Consider the following 20,724-nt stretch of genomic DNA (forward strand, 5'->3'; position numbering starts at 1 on the left):
AACACGCTTATGACGTCATAAATCAAGCTTATATTAGTCCGATACCGAATCTCTTTTGTAATCCGTCAATTCTTCTAATTGCCGACGTAGAAATGTATTCTGAAAATAAAAAAAATATATATTATAAAACTAATGGGAATTGTAGTAGTATCTGGTGTTGGAATTGTTTTGTGCATTACATCTATCTATTTGAAACATCATCATCATCACCAACCTGCCCTTATCCCTATCGAGGGTCGGCACAGTATGTACTACTCCTCCATATCTCTCTATCAGCCGTCATATCCGAGTCTATTCCCTTCTTACGCATATCCTCTTTTACACAGTCATTCCATACTTTAACTGTCTATTTGAAACATTGTACGTAATTCGTAACACTAAAATTCAACAATAAAATGTGGTAATCTTTTTTTAAATTTAATTATGAGATAACCTCGTTCAGTAACTCGTCTTCTCTCTCGGCCGCGATCCTCAGCATGTCTTTGGAGCGTTCAAGTAGTGCGTCTTTCTCTTGTATAGTCCTCTTTAAGTTTGCTATTTCAGTCTTACACGACTCCAGCTGATTTCGAGTCTGAAAATTTAATAAAACAATAACGAGGACCATCAACTTAAATCATCATCTTAGTAACCCAATTATATTGTAACCTTGTCCGATGTACTGCGACCGCTCGTTGGTCGAGAATCGACTCGCTTTATGTTCGTTGCTGAAGATTTTTGTTCTGCTTGCAACTTGCTTACCAAACCTAAAATTATTTGAGACACACATTAGTGTTTCTTTTCTACCTTAATATAGCACACATAATACCGATAAACTAGTATCTTCGCTTCTTAATATTAGTTTTGCGCGCCCAGGATCCAGTTGACAAATGGCGGCAGGGCTCTATTTTTGGTTTCTTTAGTTCTATTTGCTGCGACTCTATAGATGGTTACCATAACATTGTCGTGAGTCTGTGGCAGTGTGACAATATAGGCATACCTCTGAGCGTGAGCACGGTCTGCTCGAGATCGTTGACACGGTGCTGGTGCGCGGTGGCGGGGGCACTCTCCAGGGAACTCACGCGTAGTGTCAATTGACTGTTCTCTTCCTTCAGCATGTTGCAGTAGCTTACACAAGGTATTACCGATAAATATTTGGAATATTCTTGTAACTTGACATATTTTATAAAACTATAATTAGTTTTAATTGTCACGTTCAATAGCTTATATGTATGTATAGTATTCTGTTACTGGCTATACCAAGCCTCTTTTTTTTAAAATATTATAACAAAAACAAAAGAAAGTTAGTCAAAGTATAAGATTAAATTTGAAATAATTGGATACCTCTTCCAATATTCGAGTTCTGGTTTAACTTCCTGTTTGTAAGGCGAACGTATTTGTGTTTCAAGTAACGTAGACTCAAGTTTCAACACTTGACCCTTCAGAGATGTTATTTCCGCAAGAGATTTTTCATATTCAGAAACTAGGGGCTCGTTTCCCTAAAATTAGAAATCGACAATAATCAAGCAAGCACGCAAAGTAACATTAGCCTATACATATAAACCTTATATGCTTAAAATTATAAGTTACTAAAATGGATTTGTTTTGAAATCTCTTTACGTACTTTTTCAGCAACTTCTAGGGCTGCGATTCGTCTCTGTTGTGCCTCTATTCGCTCGAGCAGTGCGCGGGTCGACACCGGTACGGTCTGCATCTCGCTCGGATCGTACTCGCTTCGAGAGAGACGCTTCTCAGAAGCTTCTCCGTCTTGCTTTTCTCTCGCAGACAGCTTCTCATCTGAAAACAAAATACATAATTTATTTATGGACGTGACAAGCTTATTAAGTGTGATACATATTGTAGATTCTTCTTTTTTATTCCAACTATGAAACTTACAGCACGGCAGTAAGTTTGTTTCGTAATAAATTATATTATGTTGTACTTAAGTCCAGTAACAGATTATTTGAGAACATAAGTATTTTTTACAGTAAAAACTAACATACTTTTAGGTTCAGATAGTCTCGACAAGAGCAATCGTTTTTCTTTCTCCAGTCTTGCAACAGCAGACCGTGCCATGTTCAATCCGCCTTCTAGTTTGATAACTTCTTGACATTTCTCTTCGTATCGTGCCTGCCAACGTTCCGCCGCTTGTTGCGCTCTAAAAAAAAACAAAAGTTGTTTATTATAAGTAGTAAATTTTGCTTCGTAGTTAATATTAAACAAAATTCTCATAAAAAGGAGTCATTTTACGTCAGTTGTAGGCACTATCAAGTTGAGATCCTAATTATCTTTGAACAAGCTAGGAATTAATTATGATTCTATCGAATTACACATTAAATAGAATATAGAGTTTGTAATTAGGACAGTGGCAACCTCTTCCATTTGTCCCATAGTGCGACGGAGGAATTGTTGTCTCGACGAGCACTAGTCAACTGCGCCTGCAGTGTCGCTATCTTGTTGTGCAGCGCCGCTGTTTCAGCGCACACCGCCTTGCTGCCCGATGTACTTCTACAATACATACAAATAATAAAATAAGAAAAAAATACAGTAAAGACCACGAGTATTTAGTCACTCGTATTAAAAATAAATTAACAGCAAAATTCTATTTTAAGTAAAATACGTAACATGATTAGAAAATTATCACCACTCGTGGCGTGATTTCTGTTTGGATTAGGAGTTTTTAAGTCGAAAGGCCTGCCCACATCTACCATTGCGCATTCATATTTGGGCTTACATTCTAAATACTTGATTCTTGAGATTCTGAGCGTCTAGTCGAGATCTTCTCTCCCTCGCTGCGATCGCTTTGATTTGGCGACGTAACACTCCATTTTGTTTCGCGAGCAGTTGTTTTTCTCTTCTCAAACGCTCTATTATTGGCTCCTGCCTGAAATGTATTAATTACCATTATAAAGTCAGTCAGTTCAAGAAAGAACAGCTGTTCTAAATTTTTATTATTACTTTAACTTTATTTATTTAGATATGTCCATCACTTTTTATTGCTAGGGCTGTAGTTTTCAACTAAACTAACATTTTTTTCTAAATCAAAGCTTTAACTTGCGATGTACTAAAATTAGAATATCTGTAAAATAATATGAGATTTACCAAATCATAGTGGACGTTGACATTTTAGTAAAATCATCTTGCATGTCGTGGAAATCGACGGTGGAATCGAACTTTAGTTCCAGTCTATCAGAGCCTTGTTGTGAGAAGTCGCTCGCTTCTTCAACCTCTACTATAGCTGAAAGATCGAAACTTGGATCTTGTACGGATAACATTGTTTGCATATTCATTATTTGAGTCTGAAAATAATATTAAACATTATACCGTCAATGTCGTCAAAGGCATATACTAATTAAATATTTCCACTTCACAGTATCACACTTCTTTCACTTACTTTCAAGTTATGTACAATTGTTCGAAGTTGTTCTATTTGAGCATCTTTTTCTGCTAATTGTTTTACATGTAATGCTTTCTGTTCTGAAAGTTGTGTGCGCAATTCTATGTGCTCGCGCTGAGTTTCATTTAACTGCATCAACCAATGTTGGTTTTCGGCTTTGTATGATTCTACCTGCAGTACATAAAAGAATGAAAAATTTCCTCGTGTCGGCTCATCCGGCAAGGCTTATGAGGAAACAATTTTAATTTATACAGTTTCCAATCCCCCAAGAACTTTCAGTACAATATTATATGAACGTAGATACTCACCTCATAATTATGGCGTTCCTTTAACTGTAGACCCATTTGTTGCATTTTTTCAAGTCTTTCTGCTGCTAAGTTCTTCCAACGTTGAAGCTCACTTTGGCAACTGACACTAATATGTATATAAATGTTAAGTAAATTCAAAGTGATTATAAACGATCCGTTAAAATAATAATGGTACTGCTGAATTTACTCACACTTCTCTTTTATAGTCTTCTAGATTATTCTCTAGTTTGAAGCACTTGTTTTCTAGTTCTGCATTTTTTAAGGAATATTTCGCAATGTTCTGTTTGATAATATCGTCATTGCACCCACCCACGACACTCGCTTTTCTGTAATAAATAATAGTTTTATAATTTACGCCAGAGCAAGACCATTTTTATCTAAAATCTGTCATGTAATATGATTGATGGAATTTACCAAGAATTTAAAATTATCTTAGCGTTCGTATAAGTTATGATTTAACCATTATAATATGTAAGTAACTATTCTTTAATATGTTTGTATAAATACCCTCATACCTATCTATTTCCGCCTGCAAAGCTACTAATTTTGATTTTAATGTTTTAACATTTTCACAATTGTCATTTCTTTCTCTATCTAACAGTTGTTTGTATTCGGTCATAATGCCATTCTTTTCTTTTTCTATACGTTCAACACTTTCTAATAGTGATTGAGTGTCTTCCTTTGCTTTTTTCTTGATTTTGTTGCACTGTTCGTTGTGTGATTTTTTGAAATCTTCAATTTCTTTTTTTAATAATTCAGCAGATTTTTGAAGGTCCTCATTTAGTGATATTAGTTTCGCATTTGTATCTACAAGATTTTGTATTTTAAGGTGTAAAGACTTATTTTCTTCGTTAGCTCTTGTAATTGTTTTTTCGCGCTGCTCTAATTTTGATAAACTATCGGATAGTTTCTTCTTTGCATCTTTATTTGCTATTTCAAGGTTGTCTATATGTTGTTTCAATTCACTTGACGAATCATCTTTTTCTGTTTGAATTAACTTATTTATTCTTTGTGCGTTATCAATGTTCGTTTGAATAGCCACATTTGAGAGTTCTGAGTTTCCAAATTTTCGCTCCGGGAAATTCGTTAAAGTGGCTACAGATTTCTTTTCATTAGAATTGAAATTAATTTGATATGTTAACTGGGTTGTTCGTGGTTTTGGAAGAGTAAACGTTCCACTTTCTAGAAAAGATAAAATGCCTTGTTATTTTTTGACAGTTTATATGGAGAATTTCAGTTGGTTAGTACTAGTTTTTTAGATACTAACCTTTGGTACTGGATCCAATATCGGAATCAGATTGCGAGTCTTCAGATTCAATGTCGACTATATCTTTAGTATTATTGTTATTTTTCTCTTTTAAGATATTTTCTTCAATAAATGTATCCCTTAACCCCTGGCTTACCATAACAAGAGTTTTATCAAGAGAATTACATCGTTCTAATAAATTTTTACGTGTTTTTTCCAAAGCCTGTATTTTATTATTACAATGTTCCAACTCTCTAACTTGAGTACCTTGCTGAAATTTCATAAATTGTTTAGGTTATAACGTGTTATTAGCTATATTAGGTATTTTTATAATTTCGGAATGGGAAAATTTTATTACCGATACTATCAATTGCAATTTATGTTGGCAGTTCTTACTATTTTCAGAACAATTTCCGCTTGTTAAATTTAATATTTGATCATAAACACTGTGTTTCGCCATTAAATTGAAACGTAAGTCTTCGATTTCAGTAAATTTTTCATCAACATCTTTAGTTTTATCTGCAAGTTCTTTTAAACCTTTAAGATAATTTTCAGCAGATGTCATAGGTAAGCCTCCTTGATATTCTAGTCTTAACGTTTGTAGAACTTCGTGCATATATCTGAAAATAATTAATATTGATTGTGTTGTGTGTTCTTCTTTTTATTTACTATTCTATCCATTTGACGTATAGAGGTATTACCTGAATTTGTTTTCATACTTAATTGTAAACATTTCTAATATCTTTTGTTGAGCTAATAATGCTTCTTCTGCATTTTCTCTCATTTCTTTTTCTCTATTTAGATATTGTTTAAGACTTTCTACTGTTTGGTGTCTCTCACTAGCTTGTAGGTGGGCTACCAAGATTTCATTACTTAAACTTAAAAGCAAAGATACATTTAAAATATTGCCTGTATTGCTTGATCAAGATTAAATTTAAGAGTTGTTTAAGGATTATAGATTGATTGCCATTGATGTACATGCATGTATTTACAAAACAATTTTTAAATAAGGAAGAAAGACTTTGTGAGATTGTATCTTTGAGGAATAAAACCAAAACAGCCGAAATAGCAGTAAATAATCAATGTACGATAATAAAAAGCACATTTACCGTGCAATAACAGCTTTGTTGTCTCCTGTCGACTGGAGATCCAGTATTTGATGTCTTAACAAGTTTATTTCTGTTTCATAATTCAAACGTTTTCGTTCATCATGTTGGAACTATAAAATAAAAAATAAATTGTAGCATTCATTGTAATTTCTAATTTATTCTGTAAGTTAGGTAAAAAGCAAAAATTACTAACTCAAAACATATATATGTTTTGAGATTTTATTATCAATAAAAGGGACTCAAAACTAAAAGTACAAATTATAGTAATTACCTGAGACATAACGACATCGTATTGTGTTTTGATTTCAAGAAATTTATCTTTCAACTGTTTGTTTTCATCATTTAATTGGTGTAGATTTTGTTTTAAACTAGTTATTTCATCCTTCGTTTCTGATGCTAAGGTGTTGTCACTTAAAAATAATGACATTTTATATCCAAGTATTGTCTAGGTATGTTTAATTATGATAGTACATAATGCTAGAAAAAGTATGGTGTAACCGTCTATAAAAAGAGAGTTAAGAAGAAATTACTCACATAAGATTAGCTTGCAACTCTTGTAATTCTGTATTCCTTTTAACGAGTTGTTCTATTAGTTTGTTTTTTGCATCTAACTCCGAGCGTATCTCCTGAAGGGTTTGTGGAGCTATCTTTTCTACTTTAGAATCACTATTTTTGTCTTCTTTAGTACCTGTTGGAAAGTAATACTTGGCTAAAATCAGTGTGTAACTGCACTGCAAATAAATTGCATTGATATTAATAAGATTTATGTGAACTGTCTAAGGTTATCTAGAATAGATGTTAATTTATCTTTATTTTTCTATTTGAGAGGTACATATGTGTTATTATTTAAAATTGTCAGTAAAAATAGTAAACCTAATAAAATATTCTGTATACCCACACTTACGATTTTGTGAAATCTTCATAGTCGTATCATTAGCATTTATTTTATCGTTGTCCAATTGTTTGATTTTTTTTGATTCTACGTTCATTAAATCGTAGTTCAGTCCTTGCCGATATTTTGTTACTATTTCATTAAATATTTTATTTTGTTTCCAAAATAAATCCTCTGGCATAGAGCATCGTATTTTTTCGATAAGGTTAACAATTATTATCACTAAGTTTTGTATTTGCGTTTCAAAATACAAAGTAGATTTCAATTTCTCTTTTTTATTTTCTAAAATCTCATTGTTGATATTTTCGTAACATGTTCTAATATTCTTATACATTTCTTCCAGATAAGTGCATTTTCTTTCTAAAAACGAAATGTTGGGGCTACTGATTAGACCAGCCGAAATATCACTGTGATCTTCATCTCCATTTGAAATGTGTGACATTTTTAAATTTTCAATTTGGGCTTTGTAATTCTCTTCTTGAATTAACCATTTGCTTTTTTCGTCCGATGTGCTTATTGCAATCTCTGTCATTTTATCAAATAACATTTCAAATTTACTTCGAAAATATACAAGAGCATTTCTAACTTCCTTTTCATATAAAGAATTTCTGTTTAAGCTTACTTTTTCTAATTCTGATTTATTTAGTAAATTGACTTCTTTGTTTTCATTATCAAAAACGTATGAATTGAATATACCAAAATTAGCATTGTAATCATCGCTTTTTCTTTCTGCTTTTGTTTTCATTTGACTTTCCAATTCATGCACTTTAGTTTCCATTTCTGCACACTTTTGAGACTCTTTTGACAATTGTGTCATTAAATTAAATACTTCCTTCCTGAAAACAACGCGAACGGTTTAAAAAAAAAGCATAACTGATTTTTTTCCAAAATATGTCATTTCAAACTCATGATACTATATTATTGAATATTATCACCTTGATTGTTGGAGAGCTGTTAAAAGTGCATCTTTGCCACCTAAAGCAGCTTTTAGTTGTAATGTTGTTGCGATGTGAGGAGCAAACCAACCAGCAGCATGTCGAGCTTCTAAGGCACATAAAACAGCTTCTAAACTGGGGCATTCGAAAGCCAAAACTCCTGTTGAACCATCACCTGATAAAAAAATATAAAAAATATGAGTTTAAGAACCAACAGTTTTGTATAATTTTTTATAATTGATCACACATACAATTATCTTTTAAATAGTTGAATATTTCTTCAAGTCCTTTACGTAGACCTTCATTTTCTTCAATAAGAGAATGAACGTCTATCTCCTCATTTATATTTCCATTTAGTTTATCGCTTTTTTCTTCCAATCTGTAATGATGTATTTAATTATATAAAACATTTTGAACAATTAAGAAGACAAGTTAGATTTAATAATAAAAATTACAAGACTTCTTCTTCAACTCTTTGTAGCTTATCATCGTTCTTTATTTTTGTGTCACTATTATTCGTTTTTGATATACTTGTCTCCTTAGTACTTAGCAACTTTGCATTTTTAGAAATAATTTCTCTTTGTTCTCGGTTTTTCATTTCTAATGTTACGAGTTCATTCTCAAATGCTCGAATTTCTTTACTTAAAGTTTTATTGTGTTCTTTTAAGTTATGGTATTCAAGTAAAATTCCCTCGGTTGGAATTTTATCGCTGTCACTTAAATTAAGTTGTCTCCTAAAAATACAATACACCATATGTTAAAAACATAATATTACTATAAAACTTGCAAGAATCATGTTTCATTCCGTTTTATTTACCTCATTGTTTCATTTTCAATCTGCAAATCATTTACAACTTGCGTGAGATTATTTATATCTTTTATTAAAGATTTAATACCTTCTTCTTTGAACTTGAGTTGTTGCTTTTTATTCTTAACCGCTTTCATTAAAGTAGCAATCCCATCGTCGGATTGCAAAAGGCCAAGTTCAGATGATAATTCCAATACCTTAAAAATATCATAAAAGTATCAAAGTAACAATATAACTAAGAAATAATACATTAAAAAGTACTCACCTCTTTTTCTCTCATAACTAACATTTGTTCTGTGCTTTGAAGAGTCGCAGTCAGTTTTTTAATTTTCTTCTTTAACTCATTTATCATTTTACGTTCTTTTCCATCGTCACTTTCATTTTTGAAATCTAAATCAGTATTGTGAGTCTCTTCAAGTAGTGATTTCAGTTGCTTATTTTCAGATTTTAGAACATCTATGACGTTCACTGACAGTAATATTTCTTTAGAAGCTTCTGCGAGTTTATCCACCAATTCTTTGATTCGCGTTTCGTCCATACGGTTTTCCTTGATATCAAAATAAAAAAAGGAGTAAAAATTATTGGTTTATTGAATTTCCACTAAATAGTAACTATATGTGTATAAAATAGAAAGAATGTAGCAATATTAACAAACATTTACCTGTTTCTCTTCCGAATTTTTAGGTGTAGATCTCATGCTTAGTCCTTCTTTTAATTTGTTATTCTCTATTGTTAATTTTTCTATTTCTAATCGTAGATTTTTAATTAAATTCTAAAAAAAAGGTATTATGAACATTATATTTTTAAGCCAGTGTTTAAGAGAAATACGTTTTGTTAAAATCACATAACATTAAAAAGATTGCGATAACCTTTAAGTGCTGAATTTTCGTTTTAGCATCTTCGTGCACGTTGTCTGTGTTAATGCCTTTCGAAAGAATTTCTTGTCTGAGTGTACTTATTTCGTCTAATAAATTTGATTTTGCTAGCTCTAAAGATCCAATAGTTTCTGAAATATGTAAAAAAAATCATGAAACATTATTGCCCTTATTAAGATTAGGCCTTATTTATTATTTTCACCTTTTATACGATTGCACTCGTTACTTGATGCCAGCAATTTCTCTGTCAAATCTTCTATTATTTTCGTGGCTTCTTTCAATTTATCTTTAAGTATTGTGATTTTTTCTTTAAATTTAGTATTCTCTTCCTCCAATATCTGTAGATATTGAATAATGTTTTATTTTATATGACTATTATTGTGATTTCTGTAACTTCATAAATTCTAAACCTTACCTTAACATGTCCAAGTAGTTTTCTGATGTGTTTGTTCTTTTGAACGATTTCATTTTCAAGTTGAGCTTTAGCATCTATTTCTGATAATACGTCTGGACTGGATATACTATCTTTTTCAATATCAATGGATTGGTCTTTATATTTAGTTTTTCGTTCCTCTAATTCAGCTATATCAGCGTACAATTGTTCCAGAATATCTTTGTTTGCTTTTATGACTTGTTCTTGATGTGTAATCGTTTCCAACGCATTGTTGGAACTTGTTCCTGGGAATAATTCTAATTCTAGTATTAAGAAAACATACTACGGACTTTTTGTGTAGAAAGAACATTATGCTAATTACCTGCATTATCATTACGTGATTGCTTTTTGCCTTTTTTCTTATGAATGGCATTTAACTCTCCCCCTAAATTTTTAACCTGTTGTAAAATAATTAATTTTTAAGTGTTTCCCTTAACTGTAGAGCTCCATTGTCTTGACACTTGTCGGTACACATATTTTTATCTCTTTCATTATATTTAAACTAAAAGAGACTGCAGTATATGTATACTAGCTTCACAAGATGTAACAAGAAAATAACATCGAAATAAAAGTCATGTCATTAATTAGCAACCTCTTTAAATTTAATTAAAACTTATGTGCTCTTTTTTACCTGTTCACTTTTATATTTTAAAATATCCTGGGCTAATCTGAAGAGAGTTTTTAAATCTGAAAAGTTCAACTCAATATCATCGACTTCCATCCATGACAGACTCTCACATAGTTCCTCTTTGTCGGCCTGTAGTAGTTCCTTCTGAGATAAACTCAATATTTGCCTCCAATCCGTCTCTACCATGGTTTCATTTATTGTCTTCTCGATGACTGTATTGATTTTTATAACGCAATAAGCAGTAACTTCGTAATCAATGTTTGTGTTTGTAACGTTGCTAAGCAACCGTAATACAACAGTATTGTCCAAAGAGTACTACAGTACTCTTTGGACAACACTCTGTACTCTGTACTGTTGTTATAGTCTAAAAAGTGGACAAAAAAGGGCCAATTTAATTTAATATTACAAATGAATACTTTTGTTTTAATTTATGTTTTTTTTTATAACAATACAAATGTTGAAAACCGCCGCAGATATCATATGTAGAGGTCAGTGATAACCGCGGTTTTGTTAGTAATTTTTTTCTTTTATTTTGTCGATAAAATTTACTTTGTGGCCAGGATGGTCGACACAGTTTTTGCTGGTAATAATCTAGGAAACTTTATTCTAGAAACAATTTAGTGTACGATAAATAAAACACACATTTTATAAAAAAGATTATATTTATTAATCGTGATGATATAAAACAATAGCCGGTTAATGTTACATCTCATGTCGCGGTGTCAACAAAATAAAAACATTTGTGCATCTAAAAATAAATTAACAAAATTAAATACAACAAAATGTTAAAAATAAAAATAAAATCGAAACATCTATAGCGTGCGTACTACACAAAACAAGCTTTCACAAGAGGGCGAGAAACAGTCTGCTTTGGTTTAGCGACATCTTACAATTACCATAAACATTCAATACGAAACTTTTGCTATGGGGGACTTCTATAATTACACAGGATTTGACAACGAACAAGTTTACAGAGAGTTACAGTTTACAGAATTTACAGAGTTTACGAACAGAATATACAAAATGACCGGTACAAAAACCAATGACTAGATACTGCTAAAGTCCATATTGACAACATATTAGATATATTTCACAATAATAGCATTCCTATCGTTACATCGAATATATAATATCTCTTATTTCAATTAAGCATACAAATAGTATTGTCAACGTTGCCAATTACACTCGCCCTAATGTTTCTCCGTACCATAGATATATGAAACGCATAGATACGTCATAATCATTTAATATTAATGACAATTTTTGTGCGTATAGTTTTTAAGTAACTTAATATAAAACTATACATTAGAAATTAAAATACATTTACTAGGAAACTACACATCGAGATGGTTATGACGTATCTAGGCGTCATATTTATGAGTATTACGACATGCGTATTGCGCGGTAACAGAACCTTGATACCGTTTAATTTATGCGCTCTCTACGAAATACGTTAGCTCTTATTAATAAAGCCGCATTGAAGCCAATTCACAAAACATCAGAACTTTGCTATCACTCTTGGTTAGATTCAAAGTTTGATTTTTGTATCGAGTTTTTACACTAGTTCTTTACTAACTCTACGTTCCTAGACCATATTTAATACGGAATAATGTAATATAATACCAAATTGTGAAGGATCATTATCACATCAGATTAAAATATCGTTAATACTTTTTAAGTAGTCTTAAGAATTTAAGTCTGTGGTCTTTAAGAAAGCATCTTAGAACATCGAAGTTATTAAACACGTAGAGTTAGAAAGGAATAAGTGATACGTAGATTTGTTAGTAACATTTACATGTATACCCACGCGCCCGGCTTCGCTCTTTTAAAAGTTATTTTAAAAGAGGAGCTCCCATCCTCACCTCCGTTCATTTAAAATAAATAACTATATCTACCAAACAACTTTACATGTATATATGTATTTTTATTATTTTTTTTACAATTATACAACACCGTAATTATCCAATAACATATTCTTTGGGACGTTTAAAATAACTTTGGATAGCTTCGATTAGCAATATTGGTTTCCAAGAAAGTACGTGATCAAAAGAGAAAGAAGACTTTAGAACATACAGAAAGGAAAAGTAGAAACATGATTTATTATTAATGTTTTGGTGAGTAAATATTGGGGCACTATTTGTACATGACAGTAATATGGTTGAACTTACATTATTAATTTATAAAACGTTATAAAAGTCATGGTTGTGTTTTGGTAACATAATTTTCGTACATACAACGTTAAATATAAATCGTTACATAAAATTACAAAGATCTATTTTAACTACTCTAACATTGATGCGATAGTCTGTTATTTAATCCAATAAGGAAATAAATATTAAACCAATTGTCGACATTACATATTCGTGACTTGATGACGAATATAATCACGTTTTTATGATACGTAGTCTAATGTGCTAAAGTATAAAAGCTCCAATGTAGGTTAATATTGTATATGTTAAATTAAATTGTCCATTATCACCATTTTCATACGCACTTGGAGATATGCAATATACAGCAGATAGTTACATAATAGTTAAGTATTGTACACGGATCTTAATATCACACGCAAATCACCTTTAAGCCTCGAGTAAAAATTATAAATACACGTTCTACGTACATATTATAAATAATAGTAATTTGCGTGTGAAATTTCGATATACAGAAAAGATAACAAAATGTTTTGCGCCTCTGGAAGTTTAATAGTTCCTTGACAGGAACAGAAAATGTTAACCTTTGGCACGTTTTAATTTACACGTATAGTCTGTATGTAAGATTATGGTTTGTGTATCCGCGTGCGTATGACCGGTGTGTGTGCGTGTGTGCGTGAGTCAGTGTGAACGTCGCGCGCAGAAGGTTGCGCGGCGCAACCGACGCAGCAGCGACGGCTGGCGCTATCAGATGCGCTCCACGTAGTTACCTGCAAAAGTTTACATTGAAAAATGTGCATCATGCCCTTCACATGGAAATATAAGTAGAGATTATGGAATGCAGTTTGCTTTTTATACATTCACACAACATTGAGGACTAACCGGGGAAGGTTCCGAAGCGTCCTGTGCGTTGGCTGGAGCCGACGTACCAGCCGTCGTCGCATTTCTCCAGGACGTACACCGTGTCTCCCTCCTGCAGCTCCAGCTCGTCCGGATTCTGCGGACGATACTTGTACATCGCGCGGTACCTGCAAACAACACATTATTTATATTATAATAGCTTACAGTTTTAAATCATTAATATACTTGAAACCAATAAAAGTGGCTGGCAATGATGCAATTCAATATATAGCTTTTAGGTATGTACTGAAAATTGAGGAAGCAATTGAAACAACATAAATATCTGCGTCACGAAGTGGAAGGCACTATGCCAATTTGGCAATTATTTTTCTCGTTTTTTTACTTGAATGTATTTTGATATTGTACTCACGGCACAGCTTCTGCATTGGTGTCGACGTACAGCGGCTCTGCGTTGTTGAGGTCACCGGCGGGCGCTGCGCCGTAGCCGCGCTCCGATGACGCTAATGTCGCATGAGCCGGCTTCGCTAAGTAACCTGAAACTATGTAAAAAAATTTAATTGCTAAAGTATGATAGATCGATTAAGCTACTAATCCAACAGATATCACGGAGATTTCAACGGGAAACCTACTACTATACTATAAATATATATAAAAAGAATAACATCTTAATGATGTAGTTATAGTTACATGAAAGGATTCAAGTTTTTGTTATTTGGAGTGGTTAAAAGGTAAGCTACCTGGGAGGTCTTGGAAAGATGCAAGTGTTACCTGGTAGAGGCGCGGTGGCAGGCGGTGCGTTGGCAAGCGCGGGACTATTGTGCTGCGGAGTGTAGCTGTGCTGCTGCAGCGTGCGTCGCGCCGCGCCATTCACCAGGCCGTGCGCCGCGGGCGATGCCGCCGGCTTCTCCACGTTACATGCATTGTGTGCCAATGATGCTGTAACATCACGTAGTTCAATCAGTAATACTAGCAGAATAGGCACTAACTGGCTGTTTATATACTTGATTAGGGAGGAAGCTGATCACACTGTACAAGGGCTTAAAGACTTTCATAACTCATCCTGTTATTTTATTCGTAACTATTTCTATTGTCTTTCAAACATATTTAGGCATCCAAACATTTCAAAGAATATCGATGCGTATTGCTGATCGTAAACTTGGTAATAAATTGCTATTATTGCAAACTCACGAGGTTCAGCTTGACTCGGCTCCTGTAGTACGGTGACGTAACTATCGGGGAAAATGCCGGTCTTTGTGCCGTTCCTGCCCTCCCACCAGTTTTGGTCTATGCGCCGCGTTAACACTACCACTTCACCCTTCTTCAGTGGTAGTTCGAGGTTCGTCTGTGCGGTGAAGTCGAACTTCGCTCGAGCTTGTCCTTCTACTGCTACCGGCTTCTTTGGTGAATGTGTGTACGTGTCTCCTTTTAAAATCTGCAGTAAAATTTAATATTCCTTATTTATTTTATTGCTAGTTCAATATTTTATAACACAAAAAACAAACAAACATCTTTAGTGATTTCTTTAACGTTAATAAAGAACCTTTTTTATTAATATTACTGACGTCTATTAACAATACTGTTATGATTATTACGTTTACAGTGGAGGTTTAAATTTCACTGATTTAAAAATATGATATAATATACAATTCTTGTTGAAACTACTAGTAGAATACACAATTGTGCCATTGTCTTTATGACAATCGCTGAATGTTTAGTTATTGCTAAGCCTATCAGTACAAACAAATCTCATGGATTCTTATCTTCGAGCGATATATCAACGTGCGCAAACATATTAGTCATGATCTAGGCAAGTGTTATAGATAAAATTAGTGTTAGTACACTCCCAATGTTTAATTATAACGTCATAGCGTTGTACGTAAATGAAAAATTCGCTTTTTATCCATATATTAGAAACAACAGGAGAATTGAGTTTCTGATAAAATATTTGGTGAAAAATACTAATTTACGGGAGATAATTTAATGTTATTAAATCTAGGTGCGTTGGATTTAAAGTAAAGAAAGTAGAGGTAATAAAATCCACATTGAAAATGTTTCACATTGAAAAGTTGTATGATCTGATGTAGTATTGGAAAGTTATTAAGGGATTAATAATTAAAAAAAGTTGTCTAAGTTCACCTTTCACAAAACCTTACATGGTCTAACTTGTCGTAATTGTTCAAGTTATGAAAAAAATCTAGCCGTACTTGCAGTATGAACCTTATCGAAAATAATAATCCATAGTACTATACCAATATTTTCTAAAGAGACATAAGAGATAGGCTAACAATCCAAAGGAAAATATAGAATACGGCCCAAAGAAATGAAAATCTATCTTACCTCAACATAATTATATGGGAACAGTCCAATTCTGCCGTGAACTTCGCCTTCGTACCAATTTGAATCGATTTGTCGTCTCACATTGATCAAGTCTCCTTTCTTGAAGGTAAGTTCCCTCGTCGTTTGTCCATTGAATGCGTAAAGCGCTCTTGCCACCAATTTTTCTGCTTCATCGTATCTGTTCAGAGGTACGACGGTCTTCTGTGACGGCATAAAGTTATCCTGATGCCGCCTGTTCTGCATGTCTTGAAGCTCCTGCAATTCAAACGATTATTTTTTATAATTTACTTCTATTCTAAAATCATGTGATGTTTCAAATATTTAGCGATTTCAGAGCTATTAACAATACTCTATAGAATTTACGTAAGATAGAGTCTCTTATTTATTATTTACATTTCATAATTCTTTTTTTTAACATAAATCTAGCTAAGCCAGTTATTTTATTTTCACAACTTATATTAGTAAAGAAATAAGGAATGTTAAGAAATTAAATGAAATGGATAATTTTAGTTACAAGCAGGGCTGCCACTGGAAATTGTATTTTCAATGTTATATTAATAGTATTGTATGATTGATAATAATTTCACCATATCATTCTTAATTTTCAACAACAGTATTTACATGTTACTAAGCCAAATAAAAAATAATTAAGTGTATTAGAGTTAATAGCATGAAAAGTTCAAAGTGGCAACCCTAGCAAAAGTAAAATTTCAATCACACGTTCCAAATATCACCTTTATTGATGCATCAAAGGCTTCAATGTCGAACAGATGAATGTCTTTTTCCTGAAAAATTTAATCAAACTCACTGAATTTGAAATGTCTGTTTCAAAAAACTGAACTATTTTCTAACAATGGTTTTTCTTTTATGATCGATTAACTACTGAGACAATATTGTAATGAAGGTAAGTCTAACCATGTAAATGAATTAGTCATGAATAAGGTATGTGGTTGAATGAAGGTTGCGTTCCGTTTTTGTGGTTGCTATACGAGAAAATGCCTTGCGGTTGGACGAACAGAACGTCTTTACTTAAGGGGTCAGGCCACTAAAGAGTCAAGGTAATTCACATCTTATAAATAATGTAAACACTATTGGATTTCTATAATTGATATTTACTTTTATTTACTTAATATTTATGTAAAATATAGATCTGTATTCGTTCGCAGAAACATTCGCATAAAACTTGTGATCTTTCTCAGAGATAACTTTTTAAGTGAATTTTGGATTCGTACGTGAACAAAATCTATTACCAAAACTGTACGTTGATTGCGTACTATTTTGGCAACGAGAAATCAGAGAAAATAACAATGACTTTGTTTTTCAATTGGTTCGTGACTCTTTTTTGTAATTCAATAAATCTTCTCTACGTGTATAAAGCTATGTTTAACGATTCTTAGTTTTGTCGGTAGGTTTATTAAAGATTGTTTGTTAATTATAACACTATCATAAAATGGTATAATATTAATTGACAATAATTATTACAATAGACATGGAAATAAGAACAATTTTATTTATTTTCGTCATAAAATGTAAAAAGTTACTTGACAAAGTTAAATTAGAAAGTTTTGGATTTTTGATTGCACAAAATAAAGTGGCGTAATTATTTCCGCCAGGAATTCCAAACAATAATATTACGCTAGTCGATTTATTTTAATATTTTGTGCAATATTGCAATATTATTTTATGGCAATAGTTTTGATTTTTAAATAATTATTTATAGACGTTTCTAATCATATCGTGGTTTGTAGTTTTAACCAAATAGTAATGTATTAAAACGAGGTAACCATAACCATTGACAATAAGATAAACTGTTATGTTCAAAATTAAAATTATCATTTTTGGGTTAATATCTTTATATAATAATCATTGTCCTAAATGTTTTCATCGATAAGATTGGGAGCGTGGTCGTAATGAAAGTAAAAGCGACATTTAACCGCAAGTACCGGCTTAGCGGCGCTCAGAAATTGCTCGATTTCACTTAAGGGCCCGTAAACATCTTACGAATGAGACATCTAAACGGAGGCTGTGTAAACAATTTCACTTACATTCCGCTCAAAACTTAACATGATTAGTACTAATATTGCACAAGATTCTTTTCTCAATCTCTTAAATAACTATTTTGTGTAAAAAAAATCCATCGCCATTTTCTAACTTTCAAATAACTGGTAGCTTCGGAAACAAATAAAAGACTTCTCTTGTTTTTATAACCAAACAAACGCGTGCGCATCAGCGGCATTATGCAAATGAGGCTGATGCCTCCTCATAATACAACTTGAATGGAAAACCTAACGCCGGTGAAACCACACCTACATAGATCGTGTTTCCATACGTGTTTTTAAACTAAAAGCCAGTTTTCCATGTTCATTTGTATACAGAAACAAACATCCATTTTGTATTGTTTTCTATTCTTTTGTTAGGATATCTCTTTATTCAAATAGGTGTAGAGGTGGGTGACATGTGTTATGAAATTCCTTAAATATTGCAAACCACTTGGATACTGCAGATGTGTGGAATACAGATATCATTAAGAAATAATTTTAAATTATGTGAAAAAATTTTGATTTACATTTCAAAAAGAACTGAAATTGAATGAAAAATGCAAGTGTATTATAGATCTCAAAATATACTCCATATCAATTGACGTCAACAAAAAAGATAAAATTCAATATTTTATCGATAAAAATGTTGCATTGCTTGTCACTAAAATGTACTGTGTATTGGTGTAATCCACTTTACATATTTTATAAATATCGACCAAACCGCCATTGCGTGCAAGACTTAAATGGATTAAACAGTTTTATAGTATCAACTTTGAGTGACGCAGTAATCGTACATTCGTGTTTGTAGGAGATGGTATAAGCTACTTTAAATTAAAATAGAATCCAAAACCGTTTAACAACGTAATGATAGAATTCCGAGCCTTAAAATTGAAAAATTCATAAGCATTTTCTAAGTATCTACCATATCTGTTTTAACTGGACTTATTACTATAAATATAAAAAATAAAATTTGCAGACACAAGCAAAATAGAAAATTAAAATGAAAAAAAAATAAATGATATTACATTTATAAAAACCAACAAAGAAGTTACACTACGCGTATAGTATTAGGATTAAGTTACCTCTAGATACAAGGAACGTTACCTACGGGTATTATGAGGTAATTATATTACCTGCTTGCATTACGTATGAGATTTAAGCCTTAGAACTCCAAAGCAGTCGTAAACCCAGTGTAATAATGTTACCAGAGGTTATTAATACTTAATGTTACCTATAGGGATATTGTTACCTGTAGGTATTTGTGTCGCTTCTGGTCGCGGTAGAGTCGCTTCATGTGCTCGGCTTGGTGTCGCGCCAGTTCGCGCTCCGGCACCAGCGGCAGCGGCTCGCGGCGCACCGGGCATCTGTAGTGGATGTTCACGTCGCCCTCCACGTACCGCCGCGACGGGGATTCTGCGCACAATGCCCTTTACTTGCGCACGCGCATACCTCAAACAATACTTATACCAACTAATGAGATATTATTATAAACATTTGCTCTTGCTTATGCATTGCGTCTATTGAATAATAGGTCAATTCAAATATCATCGGATTAGAAGAATTAAAACAAGGTGGTATACATATGGGGCTCATTTTACAGTCAAGGTGTCTTGAGTAAGTCGCGGTTTCATTAAATATCTGTGGCTTACCATAATTTTAAACAATCGATAAGTTAATAAACGATAATCGATAAGTATAAGGTTATCTAGTGGAGGCTGTAATCAGTTTGTTTTTAGGTTTCATACGTCATCAATTTGCCAAATCAATTGTGATTACAAATGGTGTAAATCTTAATTTGAAAAATGTAAAATTAAAATCAAATAACCAGTAAATGGATTAAATCTACTCTAAGGTACATAGTGGCCTTTATTTGAAGTTCGGCAGTCAGACAATGGGTCAAGTATCAGCAAAAGTAATCAACTTAAAGCTATAAGTTACAACTGGAAACAATAAAATAACCGTAAAAATCGATAGTAGTTTAAAAGATTAAATAGTACGTAAAACGTCGAAGTGAAAGTGTTTTGAATGAGGAGGGCATCATGGTGACGATCGATGCGGTAACATGATCATCGGCTTAAAGTTTCGGCTGTCAGTTATGTGACGGGACGTAACATTGTAAGAAGTGAATGGAACCGGTTTGAATACTATACTAGTCGTTTCCATTGACTGCACTCGAGACGTAGACATAGGACTCAGCAACTAAACTATGCTACTTCCGATTAACAAATGTTCTGTACCATATTGAAACGTCTGATTTACTGAAGGAGCATTAAATGAATTCAGTGAGGACATAAAATTAAATGATGAGGCATATTAGAAACTATATGATCCAAGATTTTGCTTATATTTAATCCATATGCTCCAGATTACAGAAGGTGTAGACTAAGAACTAAGTTTACTTATAGTCAAACAAGGTTATCAGAGCCGATAAAAGACGCTACTGCCTGGCTTAGTTCTATCAGAAAACACATAAAACCTTCATGAACATAGAAAATTAGATGAGTAAACGGATCTTTTGACACATTTTTGACGTTGACAAGGGGGAGCTAGTGAGCTACCAAAATTTCATTTGACTTATGACCACCGGGTCAGTTATACTTGTAGGACTATAGTTTGATATTTGAGTACCTATAGTACTGACTCTTTTATATTATGTTATGTTGGCAATGATAATTGTTTTATTTCTTTCCGTATAAGAGGATTGTAGCTATCTACTTAACTTTAACATACGAG

The 20,724-nt window shown here is 32.7% G+C and overlaps 2 protein-coding genes across 11 annotated transcripts in view; both read right to left on the reverse strand.

Annotated features, from left to right (window-relative positions):
* Positions 1 to 6: 6 nt before the first annotated feature.
* Positions 7 to 10,987, reverse strand: LOC106115767 (centrosomal protein of 290 kDa). 2 transcript variants are annotated; one of them, XM_013309284.1, is made up of 32 exons: positions 10,611 to 10,987; positions 10,302 to 10,377; positions 9,962 to 10,224; positions 9,749 to 9,884; positions 9,541 to 9,677; positions 9,333 to 9,443; positions 8,937 to 9,218; positions 8,681 to 8,868; positions 8,319 to 8,597; positions 8,115 to 8,242; positions 7,864 to 8,038; positions 6,941 to 7,764; positions 6,571 to 6,724; positions 6,308 to 6,446; positions 6,037 to 6,146; positions 5,629 to 5,805; positions 5,286 to 5,547; positions 4,949 to 5,198; positions 4,197 to 4,863; positions 3,873 to 4,007; positions 3,682 to 3,787; positions 3,371 to 3,544; positions 3,079 to 3,275; positions 2,711 to 2,860; positions 2,350 to 2,484; positions 1,980 to 2,134; positions 1,601 to 1,773; positions 1,321 to 1,475; positions 977 to 1,104; positions 646 to 743; positions 434 to 571; positions 7 to 99 (listed from the first exon to the last, which is right to left on the reverse strand). In XM_013309284.1, exons 1-32 carry the CDS (start codon positions 10,791 to 10,793, stop codon positions 34 to 36), a joined length of 6,351 nt encoding a protein of 2,116 aa, XP_013164738.1. In that variant the 5' UTR covers positions 10,794 to 10,987; the 3' UTR covers positions 7 to 33. The 2 variants fall into 2 exon arrangements, with proteins under 2 accessions (XP_013164738.1, XP_013164737.1); XM_013309283.1 differs by having other exon boundaries at positions 6,935 to 7,764.
* A 269-nt stretch (positions 10,988 to 11,256) lies between these two features.
* Positions 11,257 to 20,724, reverse strand: part of CAP (Cbl-associated protein) — a 107,198-nt gene continuing 97,730 nt past the window's right edge. For 8 of the 9 annotated variants that reach the window (XM_013309204.1, XM_013309205.1, XM_013309203.1 and 5 more), the window contains 8 exons: positions 19,241 to 19,404; positions 16,687 to 16,737; positions 15,953 to 16,207; positions 14,804 to 15,047; positions 14,384 to 14,551; positions 14,025 to 14,154; positions 13,637 to 13,782; positions 11,257 to 13,524 (listed from right to left, as the gene is read on the reverse strand). In XM_013309204.1, coding sequence (XP_013164658.1) covers positions 13,502 to 13,524; positions 13,637 to 13,782; positions 14,025 to 14,154; positions 14,384 to 14,551; positions 14,804 to 15,047; positions 15,953 to 16,207; positions 16,687 to 16,737; positions 19,241 to 19,404 — 1,181 coding nt within the window. In that variant the 3' untranslated portion in view covers positions 11,257 to 13,501. The remainder of the gene's footprint in view (positions 13,525 to 13,636; positions 13,783 to 14,024; positions 14,155 to 14,383; positions 14,552 to 14,803; positions 15,048 to 15,952; positions 16,208 to 16,686; positions 16,738 to 19,240; positions 19,405 to 20,724) is intronic. The other variant, XM_013309199.1, reaches the window with a different exon arrangement.

Source organism: Papilio xuthus, unplaced genomic scaffold (genome assembly GCF_000836235.2).
Source record: "Papilio xuthus unplaced genomic scaffold, Pxut_1.1 DF827777.1, whole genome shotgun sequence".
Taxonomy (NCBI): Eukaryota; Metazoa; Arthropoda; class Insecta; order Lepidoptera; family Papilionidae; genus Papilio; species Papilio xuthus.